The 14,590-nt window shown below is 36.5% G+C and overlaps 1 protein-coding gene across 2 annotated transcripts in view; it reads right to left on the reverse strand.

The window, feature by feature from the left end:
• GABRB2 (gamma-aminobutyric acid type A receptor subunit beta2) overlaps positions 1 to 14,590 on the reverse strand; it is a 296,350-nt gene that overhangs the window by 47,593 nt on the left and 234,167 nt on the right. Inside the window, exon 9 of one of the 2 annotated variants that reach the window (XM_049874268.1) lies at positions 13,559 to 13,671. The exons of the other annotated variant lie outside the window; for it this stretch is intronic. Within the exon in view, the coding sequence (XP_049730225.1) occupies positions 13,559 to 13,671 (113 nt within the window). The remainder of the gene's footprint in view (positions 1 to 13,558; positions 13,672 to 14,590) is intronic. 2 annotated transcript variants of the gene reach the window in all.

The following is a 14,590-nucleotide window of genomic DNA, read 5'->3' on the forward strand; positions in this document are numbered from 1 at the left end:
TTTCCAACATTATTTTCTCCGATTAGTATTGGCTAATAATTTTTAATAGTTGAATAATATTGGTGATGATGAACATCTGTTTTTTGTACATGTTTTTGCTGTTCTACCCTGAGATGAGACAAGAAATGGGGATTGGGTTAGATAGGTAGTTGCATTAAGAGAGACTCATGACAAGGAAATACTTCCCATGCATTGTTTCCGATTTCCTAAGGAATTTTTAATCTGTAACCAGCAATGGATATAAAAATTTTATTAATATTCTTTTTGGTATCTATTGAAAGGATGAAGTTTTTTTCTTGTTCAATCTGTTATTGTGGTAAATATTTTTCTCATATTTTTGAAATAACACTGTGTAGTTTTGTTGTATTTTGGTTTTAATATTTTATAGATTCAACTTCATAACTTTTTTTTTTAGGATTTTCTTTTTGGTTTTTGATTTTTATTAGTGAAGTGGATTCATTTTTTTTTTTTTTAGATTGCCATATCCATTTTATTATTTTTTTTATAATTTTTCTTGTGCTTTAAGTGAAAGTTTACAAATCAAGTCAGTCTCTCACACATAAACCCATATATACCTTGCTACACACTCCCAATTACTCTCCCCCTGAAGAGACAGCCTGCTCTCTCCCTCCAATCTCTCTTTTTGTGTCCATTTTGCCAGCTTCTAACCTTCTCTACCCTCTCATCTCCTCTCCAGGCAGGAGATGCCAACATAGTCTCAACTGTCCACCTGATCCAAGAAGCTCACTCCTCACCAGCATCCCTCTCCAATCCATTATCCAATCCAACCCACCTTTGAAGAGTTGGCTTCAGAAATGGTTCCTGTCCTGGGCCAACAGAAGGTCTGGGGACCATGACCACCGGGGTCCTTCTAGTCTCAGTCAGGCCATTAAGTCTGGTCTTATGAAAATTTGGGGTCTGCATTCCACTGTTCTCCTGCTCCCTCAGGGGTTCTCTGTTGTGTTCCCTGTCAGGGCAGTCATCGGTTGTAGCTGGGCACCATCTAGTTCTTCTGGTCTCAGGCTGACGTAGTCTCTGGTTTATGTGGGCCTTTCTGTCTCTTTGGGCTCTTAATTACCTTGTGTCCTTGATGTTCTTCATTCTCCTTTGGTCCAGGTAGGTTGAGACCAATTGATGCATCTTACATGGCTGCTTGCTAGCGTTTAAGACCCCAGACACCACTCTTCAAAGTGGGAGGTAGAATGTTTTCTTAATAGATTTTATTATGCCAATCGACTTAGATGTCCCCTGAAACCATGGTCCCCAGACCCCTGCCCCTGCTACGCTGGCCTTTGAAGTGCTCAGTTCATTCCGGAAACATCGATGCTTTTGGTTTAGTCCAATTGTGCTGACCTCCCCTGTATTGTGTGCTGTCTTTCCCTTCATCCAAAGTAGCTCTTATCTACTATCTAATTAGTGAATGCCCCTCTTCCACCCTCCCTCTGTCCCCCATCTTGTACCCACAAAAGAATGTTTTCTTCTCAGTTTAAACTATTTCTCAAGTTCTTATAATAGTTGTCTTATACAATATTTGTCTTTTTGCAACTAATTTCATTCAGCATAATGCCTTCCAGGTTCCTCCATGTTATGGAAATGTTTCACAGATTCATCACTGTTCTTTATCGATGTGTAGTATTCCATTGTGTGAATATACCATAATTTATTTATCCATTCATCCCCTGATGAGCACCTTGGTTGCTTCCATCTTTTTGCTGTTGTAAACAGTGCTGCAATAAACATGGGTGTGCATACATCTGTTCGTGTAAAGGCTCTTATTTCTCTAGGATATATTCCTAGGAGTGGGACTGCTGGGTCCTATGGTAGATCTATTTCTAGCTTTTTAAGGAAGCGCCAAATCGATTTCCAAAGTGGTTGTACCATTTGTCATTCCCACCAGCAGTGTATAAGCGTTCCAATCTCTGCACAGCCTCTCCAACATTTATTATTTGGTGTTTTTTGGATTACTGCCAGCCTTGTTGGAGTGAGATGAAATCTCATTGTAGTTTTGATCTGCATTTCTCTAATGGCTAATGATTGTGAACATTTCCTCATAGATCTGTTAGCTACCTGAATGTCTTCTTTAGTGAAGTGTCTGTTCACATCTTTTGCCTATTTTCTAATTGGGTTATTTGTCTTTTTACAGTTGAGTTTTTGCCGTATTATGTAGATTTTAGAGAACAGGTGCTGATCAGAAATGTCATAGCTAAAAACTTTTTCCCAGTCTAGGTAGTCTTTTTACTCTTTTGGTGAAGTCTTTGGATGAGCATAGGTGTTTGATTTTTAGGAGGTCCCAGTTATCTAGTTTTTCTTCTGCATTCTTAATAGTGTGTTGTATACTGTTTATGCCATGTATTAGGTATCCTAACGTTGTCCCTATTTTTTCTTCCATGATCTTTATTGCTTTAGATTTTAAATTTAGGTCTTTGATCCATTTTGAGTTAGTTTTTGTGCATGGAGTGAGGTATGGGTCTTGTTTCATTTTTTTGCAGATGGATATCCAGTTATGCCAGCACCATTTGTTAAAAAGGCTGTCTTTCCCCCATTTAACTGTTTTGGGGACTTTTTCAAATATCAATTGCTCATATGTGGATGGATTTATGTCTGGATTCTCAATTCTGTTCCATTGGTCCATGTATCTGTTGTACTAGTTAGTACCAGGCTGTTTTGACTACTGTGGCAGTATAATAGGTTCTAAAATCAGGTAAAGTATGGCCTCCCACTTTGTTCTTCTTTTTCAGTAATGACTTGTTTATCTGGGGCCTCTTTCCCTTCCACATGAAATTGGTGATTTGTTTCTCCATCTCATTAAAGAATGTCCTTGGGATTTGGATCGGAATTGCATTAAATATAGCTTTTGGCAGAATAGACATTCTTATAATGTTAAGTCTTCCTATCCATGAGCAAGGTATGTTTTCCCACTTATGTAAGTCTCTTTTGGTTTCTTGCAGAAGTGTACAGTAGTTTTCTTTGTATAAGTCTTTTACATCTCTGGTAAGATTTATTCCTAAATATTTTATCTTCTTGGGGGCTACTATAAATGGCATTGATTTGGTGATTTCCTCTTCGATGTTCTTTTTGTTGGTGTAGAGGTATTCAACTGATTTTTGTATGTTTATCTTGTATCCTATGCCCTTTATTTCTTTATCTAGCCTAATTGCTCTCGCTAGGATCTCCAACAGAATGTTGAATAAGAGCGGTGATAAAGGGCATCCTTGTCTGGTTCCCGATCTCAATGGGAATGCTTTCAGGCTCTCGCCATTTAGGGTGATGTTGGCTGTTGGCTTTGTATAAATACCCTTTATTATGTTGAGGAATGTTCCTTCTGTTCCTATTTTGCTGAGAATTTTTATCATTAATGAGTGTCGAACTTTGTCAAATGCCTTTTCTGCATCAATTGATAAAACCATGTGATTCTTGTCTTTTGTTTTATTTATGTGGTAGATTACATTATTTGTTTTTCTAATGTTGAACCATCCCTGCATACCTGGTATGAATCCCACTTGGTCATGGTGAATTATTTTTTTGATATGTTGTTTAGTTCTATTGGCTAGAATTTTGTTGAGGATTTTTGCATCTACATTCATGAGGGATATAGGTCTTTAATTTTCTTTTCTTGTGGTGTCTTTACCTGGTTTTGGTATCAGAGATATGGTGGCTTCATAGAATGAGTTTGGTAGTATTTCATCCTTTTCTATGCTCTGAAACACCTCTAGTAGTAGTGGTGTTAACTCTTCTCTGAAAGTTTTGTAGAGCTCTGCCTTGAAGCCGTCTGGACCAGGGCTTTTTTTTTGTTGTTGTTGGGAGTTTTTTATTACCTTTGAATCTCTTCTTTTGTTATGGGTCTATTTAGTTGTTCTACCTCTCTTTGTCTTAGTTTAGGTAGGTAGTGTGTTTCTAGGAACTCATCCATTTCTTCTAGGTTTTCAAATTTGTTTGAGTCAAAATTTTTCATAGTAATCTGATATGATTCTTTTAATTTCAGTTGGGTCTGTGGTAATACCTCCCCTCTCATTTCTTATCGTGTTATTTGCTTCCTCTCCTGTCTTTCTTTTGTCAGTTTGGCCAGTGGTTTATCAAATTTGTTGATTTTTTCAAAAAAACAGCTTTTGGCTTTGTTAATTCTTTCAATTGTTTTTCTGTTTTCTATTTCATTTAGTTTAGCTCTATTTTTTATTATTTGTTTTCTTCTGGTGCCTGTGAGTTTCTTTTGTTGCTCTTTTTCAATTTTTCAAGTTGTAGGGATAATTCTTTGATTTTGGCTGTTTCTTCTTTTTGGATGTGTGCATTTGTTGATATAAATCGGCCTCTGAGCACCACTTTTGCTGTGTCCCAAGGGTTCTGATAGGAAGTGTTTTCATTCTTATTGGATTCTATGAATTTCTTTATCCCATCCTTAATGTCTTCTATAATCCAGTCTTTTTTGAGCAGGGTAGTGTTCAGTTTCCAAGTGTTTGATTTCTTTTCCCTGCTCTTTCTGTTATTGATTTCCACTTTTGTGGTCTTATGGTCAGAGAAGATGCTTCGTAATATTTCAATATTTTGGATTCTGCTAAGGCTTGCTTTATGACCTAATATGTGGTCTATTCTACAGAATGTTCCATGTGCACTAGAAAAGAAAGTATACTTGGTTGCTGTTGGGTGGAGCGTTCTGTATATGTCTATGAGGTCAAGTTGGTTGATTGTGGCATTTAGATCTTCCATGTCTTTGCTGAGCTTCTTTCTGGATGTCCTGTCCTTGACCGAAAGTGGTGTGTTGAAGTCTCCTACTATTATTGTGGAGCTGTCTATCTCACTTTTCAATGCTGATAGATGTTTTTTTTTATGTATCTTGCACCCTGTCATTGGGTGCATAAATATTTAATATGGTTATATCTTCTTGGTGTATTGTCCCTTTAATTATTATATAGTCTTCTTCCTTTTTTTTTTCTTCTTCCTTATCCTTTCTGATGGATTTAACTTTAAAGTGTATTTTGTCAGAAATTAATATTACCATTCCTGCTCTTTTTTGATTGTTGTTTACTTGATATATTTTTTTCCATCCTTTGAGTTTTAGTTTGTGTCTCTAAGTCTAAGGTGTGTCTCTTGTAGGCAGCATATAGGCCGATCTTGTTTTTTTAATTCATTTTGCCACTCTCTGTCTCTTTATTGGTGCATTTAGTCCATTTATATTCAGAGTAATTATGGATAGGTATGAATTTAGTGCTATCATTTTGATGTCTTTTTTGTGTGTGTTGACAGTTTCTTTTTCCCGCTTGGTTTTATGTGCTGAGTAGATTTTCTTTATATATTGTCCTTTCCTCATATTTGTTGTTGATTTTGTTTCTGCCGAGTCTGTATTTTTCCCTTGTATTTTATTTTGATGAGTAGGATAGTTTGTCTCCTTTGTGGTTACCTTATTATTTATCCCTATTTTTCTAAATTTAAAACTAACTTTTATTTCTTGGTATCACCGTATCTTCCTCTTCATATGGAAGGTGTATGATTACATTTCTTAGTCCCTCTTTATTATTTTAATGTCTCCTGTGATGTTTTTTATATAATAACATCACTGTTAATGCCGTTTTATGCTTTTTTAAATAATCTTGCTTTTTTTTTTTTTTTGATTTCCCTTTCTGTGTTGACTTCTGGTTGCTCTGCCCAGTGTTGTAGTCTTGGGTTGATACCTGATATTATTGATTTTCTAAGCAAAGTCCTCCCTTTAGTATTTCTTGTACTTTTGGTTTGGTTTTTACAAATTCCCTCAACTTGTGTTTATTTGGAAATGTCTTAATTTCACCTTCATATTTAAGAGACAGTTTTGATGGATATATGATTCTTGGAAGGCATTTTTTTTCCTTCAATTTTTTTAAATATGTCATCCCATTGTCTTCTTACCTGCATGGTTTCTGCTGACTAGTCCGAGTTTATTCTTATTGGTCTCCTTTGTAGGTGACTTCATTTACCCCTAGCTGCTCTTATAATTCTCTCTTTATCTTTGGTTTTGGCAAGCTTGATTATAATATGTCTTGGTGACTTTCTTTTAACATCTACCTTATGTGGAGTTCAATGAGCATCTTGGATAGATATCTTCTCATCTTTCACAATATCAGGGAAGTTTTCTGCCAACAAATCTTCAACAATTCTCCCTGTATTTTCTGTTATCCCTCCCTGTTCTGGTACTCCAATCACTCATAGATTATTTCTCTTGATAGAGTCCCACATGATTCTTAAGGTTTCTTCATTTTTTAAAATTCTTTTATCTGATTTTTCTTCAAATATATTAGTGCCAAGTGATTTATCTTCGAGTTCAGAAATTCTAGCTTCTACTTGCTCAATTCTGCTCCTCTGACTTTCTCTTAAGTTGTCTAATTCTGTAATTTTGTTGCTAATCTTCTGAATTTCTGTTTGCTGTCTATGGGTTTTTCCAGCTTATTAAACTTTTCATTATGTTCCTGAATAATCTTTGTCATTTCTGCAGTTGCCTTATCTGTGTGTTCCTTGGCTTGTTCTGCTTATTGCCTCATTCCCTTCCCAATGTCTTGAAGGGTTCTGTATATTAAACTTTTGTATTCTGCATCTGGTAATTCCAGGAATGCACTTTCATCTAGAAGATCCCTGGATTCTTTGTTTTGAGAGCCTGTTGAGGTGATCATGGTCTGTTTCTTTATGTGAGTTGATACTGACTGTTGTCTCTGAGCCACGTATAAGTTATTGTATTAGTTTATGCTTGCTTACTATGACGAGGCTGCTTACTTTGTTTTGTTTTGGTATACCCCTATGGATTGCTTGAGTGGGCTAGCTTGATTATTTTTGCCTTTGGAGCTCTGGCGTCCTGTCCCCATCTGGCCAGAGCTGTTATCAGGTATATCAGTCGAGGAGTTCATTGAGTTTTCTTGTATGAATTCAGCTCAGGTTTCCAGGTAGCTAATATCAAGTGTGTGGTACAGGCTCTGTCCTACAGGCTTATAGGGGCAGGGGTGATTGGTGTATATACCAGTATCTGATTGCAGCAGGGGGTCACACTCTGAACAAGGCAGGGGGCTGAGAACTGACCCCCAAGTGTCCCTGAGGAAAACGCATCTCTGTTCCCTAGAGCGTGCTGGTGGGTGGGTTCTGCACAGGGACCATGGGCACCCAATTTTTGGTTGTAAGGACTGGGAGGTACCAGTTATCTTTGGACCCCTGTCGCGGGAGGCTGGGTGACCTGAGTGGAGCTACCAGTCCTTAGGTCCCTGATGTGGGTAGGTGAGGACCTTGTTTAATAGGCAAAGCAATCTCAAACATCAAACACCTACCTCTCCACACACAGCTGAAATGGTTGGAGTCTGCCAACAAGGGCCTATTCTCCTGAAATAGGCCCACACAGGTTCATACAGAAGGGAAAGGTGCTCAAGATCTACAGACAGTTTATGCCTGGACAGGAGCCGCTTCTGCCCTGAGCTCCCCCAGTTAATGGAGCTAGCAAATTATCTTTTCTCCCCGACTGCAAATTTTTTCCTTCCTCAAGGCTGGGAGGATGGCTCTAGGTGCTCACCAGGGATGAGTACTATCTCAGGCCCAGGGATTCAGCTGCTGAAGCTGGCTTGGGGGGGGCGGTGTAGCAAAATGTACAGAAGTACTCAGCTTTTGCCGAGCGCGCTGTTCTCCTCAGGTTCCAGAGGTGTGAGTAGGCTGTGTGGCTGCTGCTTCTCCCTGAGGAAACTGCAGCTGAACGATAGTACCAGCCCTCTGCCACTGCCGCTGCCGCTGCTGCTGCCACTGCCCCACACTGGGAATGGTGCCTGAGGGCTCCCTGTGATTCAGGTCCGGTAACTCCTCTCCACTTCTGAATGGTCTCTTCCTCCCCTTGCCCCTCAGCTCATTGTCTAGGCTTGCCTTTGATGCTCAGGGCTCCCAGCTTGTCACAAATATACTTGTTTCACTTTTTTGGGGGGGTCTGTGTTGTACAGAGGGCTCGCAGGAAGCATCTGTCTATTCCGCCATCTTGGCTCCACCTCGGATCCATAATTTTTTTAATGGACTTTGAAAATAAGTGGTTTGGCATCTTATTTATATTATGCTACACTCTACATCATTTGGATTTTTTTTCTTCTTTCTGCTATGATCTGCAACCATTTAAATACCATTGGAGGTAACTGCTTTTTAATGTTTGATAAGGATTTATTGTTGAAACAACCTGAGCCAGATGCGTTTTTTTTTTTTTTTTTTGTGAGTTGTATTTTTCTGTTAGTTTAATAGGTTTACTTTTGGTAATTTTCCATTTATGTTTTCTGTTTCTTCTAGGGTCAGTTTTGACAGCTTATATTTTCTTAGGATTTTATGTGTTTTATCCACATTTTCTATGGTCTTTACATAGTTTTCATTTCCTCTTTTTATACGGCTCATATGTCTTTTTTCAATCTCTAATGTTTCCATTTGGTGTAGTGGTTAAGTGCTAAAGCTGCTAACCAAGAGGCACTCCTTGGAAACTCTATGGGGCAGTTCTACTCTGTCCTGTACATTCGTTATCAGTTGGAATCAACTCGACAGCTCTGGGTTTGGTTTTTTGTTTTTCAGTGTTTTAGGTTTTCAGTGTTTCCATTTACTGTCCTCCTTTTTACTTCTTTAATAAGATTTACCTTGATCAATTATTTGTCTATTTTACTTTAAAACTTCTTTTAAGATCTGTAATTTATCTGTGCATTATTTTCTTTTGGCTTTCTTATTTGTTAACATCATTTACCTTGATTAACTACTTCTTTCTCTTTCCTTTAGATATTTTATTACTCTTTTACTAATTTCTTGAATTGTATATTTAATTCACTTTTTAAAATCTGCTAGAAATGAATTTGAAGCTGATTGTCCTACTGTTAAATATTTTAACCATATCAATTAGGATTAATTGTGCAGTTTTATCAGTTGTTATTTTCTAATTGTTCTTAAATTAAAATTTTATTGTATCTTCAACCCCAGAGTTGTACACAGAGTTTTTGTAAATAATATCCTTTATTATTTATGCTATTTAGAGCCTCTCTATTCTTACTTGTCTTCTTGACCTGTGATGGGCTGAGTCTCATCTGCTATCAGCACATTTCTACTATTTCTTCCTTTTATTTTCTGACACTTTAATTTATTTGAATTCTATTTTAATTTGAATTATACAAATGTAGAAGGATTATATCTTTATTTTAGGTCACAGTTTTTCTCATTAGAAAAGTATTTCTCAGTCTTAATATATTTTACATTGAATTCATCCTTATACAGTAATAATATTCAATCCTTAGTCTTCTTTGGATTTAAATTTGTCTTTTTTTTTTTTTTTTGCCTGTGCCTTTACTTAGACTCTTTTCCGATAACTTTGCCTTAGAAGTATGTATATCTAATAAAAAGCCTTTAGTTGGGTTTAGTTGCTGATTCAATCTGAAAATGGTATTCTTTGGATAACACTCTCGTCAACAGATAAGCTTGGTCTTAATTCTATCATCTTAATTCCTGCTTAATTTTGCATTTAAGTTGTTCTTTTCCCTATTTCTGATTTCCAGCCTTTGCTGCGTAACTTGCATCATTATTTTTCCCTTTTGTTCATTTAAGGCTTTTGTAAGGTGTATTGTCAGGTTGGAAACCCTGGTGGCATAGTGGTTAAGTGCTATGGCTTCTAACCAAAGCACTGGCAGTTCGAATCCACCAGGCACTCCTTGGAAACTCTATGGGGCAGTTCTACTCTGCCCTATAGGGTCACTATGAGTCAGAATCAACTCAACCACACTGGGTTTGGTTTTGGTGGTTTATTGTCAGGTTTTGATTTTCCCATCATAAAAACCAAAAAACCCAAACCCATTGCCTTCAAGTTGATTCCAACTCATAGCAATCCTATAGGACCGAGTAGAATGGCCAAATAGTGTTTCCAAGGAGCATCTGGTAGATTCAAACCGCCAGCCTTTCAGTCAGCAACCTTAGTCCTTAACCACTATTCCACCAGGGTTTCTACCATAGTGGTTCTTTGAACTTTAGTGTGTACAACAAAGATCCAAGAGATTAAAAAGTAGATATCTAAGCTTCTGCACTAAAGATTTTGATTTATAAAGTATGAGTTGAAATCTACATTTTAAGCAAGCATCCCAGATGATTCTAAGGGAGGCAGTTTGTGGGAGATCCTTATAGAAACACTGTTGGAGCAGTTATCTATGTGAATTTTAAACACTTCCTTAATTTTCAGTACCTTGATTCAAACACATTAAAAATAAAAGAGTAAATACTCAGTCCTTGCTATGAATTAGCAACCAAACATGTCCTCCCTTCTCTACAACCCATGTGAATAATTCTGGCTTGCTTTATAGAATTATTGTACTGATTTATTATTTTTACACATTTATTTTAGAATCTAGCTAATTCATTTATATCTTATTCTGTAACCTTAATTCTCAGAGTTGCATAGCTTTGGCTCTACATGATATCTTTAGTTCTAAACACTAGCATACTTCTTTTTCCTATTTTAAAGTTCTTTACTTTGACTTGAAGGAGCCCTGGTGACACAGTAGTTAATTATGCACTAGGCTGTTAATCAAAAGTTTGGCGGTTTGAAGCTACCAGCCTCTTCGCTTGAGAAAGTTGTGGCAGTTTGCTTCCATAAAGATTTATACCCTTGGAAACCCTATGGGGAAGTTCTACTCTGTCCTATTGGGTCACTATGCGTTGGAATTGACTCCATGGCAGTGTTTTTTTTTTTTTTACTTACTATTTTAAATTCATTAAGTAGTCTCTATAAGGATCATTTTGTCTTCATTTTCTCCTTTTTAATCTCCTCTTGTTTATCATTTCATCTTTGATCTTTTGTTTCAATTCTTTGTGAAGAGAAAACATTTGTTATGGGAAAGTTTAATTTATTGTTAAGTTTTTTTTTTTTTTTAAGAGTCATTGTCTAACTGTTGCATGCTGAGTTTTTCTCTCTTTTTACGGTGGTAGCATTCTACAACAGTTGTCGTGCTGTTTCTTTGTTTAGATGCTTCATCCTGCTGGAGACGTTGCTATTGGGTCTTCCCATTTGCTCAAATATAACTCAGGTAGATTTTCTTATTCTGCTTGCACTATTATTGGCCTAGTTGTGCATCTCTGCTTATCTGCAGAGCCTCAGTTTGAGTTGCGGGTTGATTGTTTTTTGTTTTGTTTTGTTTTGCTTTGCTTTCCTATTGCTGTTTTGTAATCTAGGGCTACTGATGGAGAAGAGAGGAACTGCATGTGTGTTTAAAGATTCCATAATCTTAAAGCAGCTGTATCACTTAGCCACTGCACCACCAGGGTTCCCAAACCCATTGCTGTTGAGTCGAATCTGACTCACAGATATGAAAATGTATTAAAAAGTAACACTATATGTAGTAGTACAGTATGATTATTTCTATATCAGTATGACAGTGTGTGTGAATAAATGGCAATGTTAACAAGGATTATATCTGGGTGTAAGATACAGATGGTTTTCATTATCTTTTCTACTTTTTTTTTTAAATGTTCATGAATTAGTTTTATAATCCAAAAAAAAGTAATACGGTTTTCAAAGAAAAACTGAGAACAATACCCACTCCCTGCCACCACCTAATAGAAATTACTTATTGAGTGCCCTTTGCTTGGTACTGTACAAGGCTCTTAACATAATTATTTCATTCAATCCTCTCAGTAACTACATGAAGCAGAAATTAGAGTTTTCAGTTTTCAGTTGAGGAACTTCGAGGATAGAAAGGTTAAAATTGTCTAACGTCACACAGCTTATAAAAGGCAAAGCCTGAATATGAACCCAGTTTCAGTCTGATTCTAAAAGGCACCACTTCCCAGTGCACTCAAATGCCTCCCAGGGTTGTCACATAGGTCTCAATGCTTTCACAGGTTACAGGTGTAATAGAAAGCTCATTATTTGACCTTTTGAATACTAGTGCTAATTTCATGCTTTAAATATGAACTTAAAAGACAGAGATACCCAAAAGACAGAGTAAAGAAATACCGAACAGGGAAAAGTATAAACCCAAAGATATTAAGGTTCATATTTCAAGGCAAATCATTGAATAGTCTATCATAATTGTTTATGAAATGCAGGAAGAGTTCTTGACAAATGATCATCCAAATCATGGGATCAGAGAGTATTACTCTTTCAAGCCATCAACTGAACAATTTAATGCACCAAAGATGCAAATTTTCTTCAAAATATTCCTGTGATCTGAGGATATTCCTGAAGTTTCATGTGGATTTACCCAGTTAGTAACTAGTCATGCTGTGTGCTTTGATTTTCATTTTGAAAAATACAGCATTCCTCTACCATTTTCATCATAAACCCAAACTCCACAGTCAAACATGCTTCCTTCCAAATGACTGACATTCTACCCAGAATGCTACCCAATCAAACCAGTCTACTTCAATTTCAACAAGAGTAGCTAGAATAAAAACACAAAAAGCAACAACATCAATGAGATAGCCTGGGAACATAGACATAGGTGCTGGGATGTTTAGAGGACTATGACTAAAACAGTGAATAACAAAGTTTCAAGCATCTCTACTCCAGGATCGCATTTAAAGATACCATGTATCGAACTCTGTTACTATGTATGACATAGCAAATACTGATGTTAAAAGGTAGCTCCAATACCAAAATAAAGTAGCAATTTAATGTTTAACCCTTCCTACCCCTAAACTCAAAGGCAACAACAATGAAATTTCAAGGAATTTGGGGGTCAAAGCAATGAAATTAAGGAAGAATATGACACTTAGAAGATACAATAACAAAAATTCACCTGGCATCAAGTCCTCATACAAAAGATTTACAAATATTCAATGAATGATCACTGCCTCATCAAGAAATAGAAATTAAAAACTGCAGTTGGACAAGTAGTAGATGATAAGATGAATGTGACAATTATTATTAGAATCATCTTCATCCAATTTGGAGGGAAATATGAGTGACAATTTGACTATTAAGAATTATAAACACATGAGAATTCAGAAACTAAGTATTAGCCAAAATAAGCTTTTTTGGAGTTTTTTTAAGTTGAAGTTTTGACAGGGCACAATCTCAATTATTGCCTCTTAACTGTTATTATAATAGTACCAAGTCTGCCAACATAATACTTACTTGAAAAAAATAATAAAGCAACAAGAACTTGATGCAAGTAAAACATTCTTACACAGAAATTAATAACCTAGGACAGAAAATACAGGTTCCTGAATTCTCAGTCAACCAATAGAAGAAATGTTTAGTTCCCCACCTACTCAACACAACAACCACGACAAAGCTAAGAAATTTCCAGAGTATAAAATGATGCTCTATCCTCTCATAACAAGCAAAAAGAAATATCAAAATATGATCCATTTGCCTTTTTTCTACAGCATGACAATAATGCCTGAATGGAATGTTGAAGCTTAGGTTCACCATAGTTATATTAAAAAAGCAAACTTGGGCAAGCCCCAGGGTCTCATGACAACATTTCACTTATTCTAAGTCTCTGTGGACATATGTCCACAGGTCACCTGCAAAGACCCCATACACTATTGTAAGTGGAAAGCTAAACAAAGTGGCTCCAACAGAAATACAAATAAATGGATTAAAAACTGGCTATCTAACCGTATAGAGAGAGAAATCGTAATTGGTAGCCCGTCTAGTTGGGGAGAGGTTTCCAGTAGGGTCCCATAAGGGTCGATATTGGGTCCCACTTTGTTTAATATCTTTATAAAAATCTGGAAGACAAAGTAGAGAACGTGCTAATTAAGTCGATTGATGCCACTAGATTAGGATTGGTGGTTAAAGTAAATTGGATATAGATAAATGCAACTGGTCTTTAGAAAGCATAAGAAAAGACCAGTGCTAACAGAGAATAGAAATTCTAATCAGTATTTTTAAATGTTTTATTAAAAAAAAATCTAATTTCAAGCACTAGAAGTAAATAGACTGAACTAATTTTAGTGGCTTTGCATGAAAAGATTAGGCACCCTGGATAAGGAAAACACCAAGACTCACAATATCCATGAATACAGAATACCCTTAAAAAGAGATGTCTTTGGTGCAACTTAATGTGGAAAACTGGTGGTGGTGGGTCTGTCTATACAATAATAATATTAAAGGCATTTAAGATATAGAAGAATCAAGATGGTGAAAAGGCAGGAATAACTAAATTCTTAAATATACATACAATTAGTAGTAGAGAGAAAAACAAGGAAACAGCATAAAGCATAAAAGGACAGAGAGCTGAAAACTTGAAGGCATAAGCGAGAACAATGGGTCAAACCCAAAGCAAATTTTATAAGGAAAAACACACATACACACACATAGAAGAATGCAAGGGGAAATAGAAAGGACTCTCCTAACACTAGGATAGAGATATGTATATTTTTAACTACCCCAGAGAACACTTGGGAAAAATATTCAGTAGGTCTCCTGTTGTTCTGAAGCATATTTTAAAAACCTTGGTATTTTCCACTTTAATTTGTAACAACTGAGGAAGTGACACTTGTTTTTAGCCAATGACTTAAGAGCTTGGCTGCAAATGAAAAGGTCAGCAGTTCCAATCCACCAGGAGCTCTCTGGAAACACTACGGGGCTCTTTTACTCTGTCCTATTTTTTTTATCAGGTTGCTATAGGGTCTTTTTGAATCGGAA

This window comes from Elephas maximus, chromosome 2, assembly GCF_024166365.1.
Source record: "Elephas maximus indicus isolate mEleMax1 chromosome 2, mEleMax1 primary haplotype, whole genome shotgun sequence".
NCBI classification, from domain to species: domain Eukaryota; kingdom Metazoa; phylum Chordata; class Mammalia; order Proboscidea; family Elephantidae; genus Elephas; species Elephas maximus.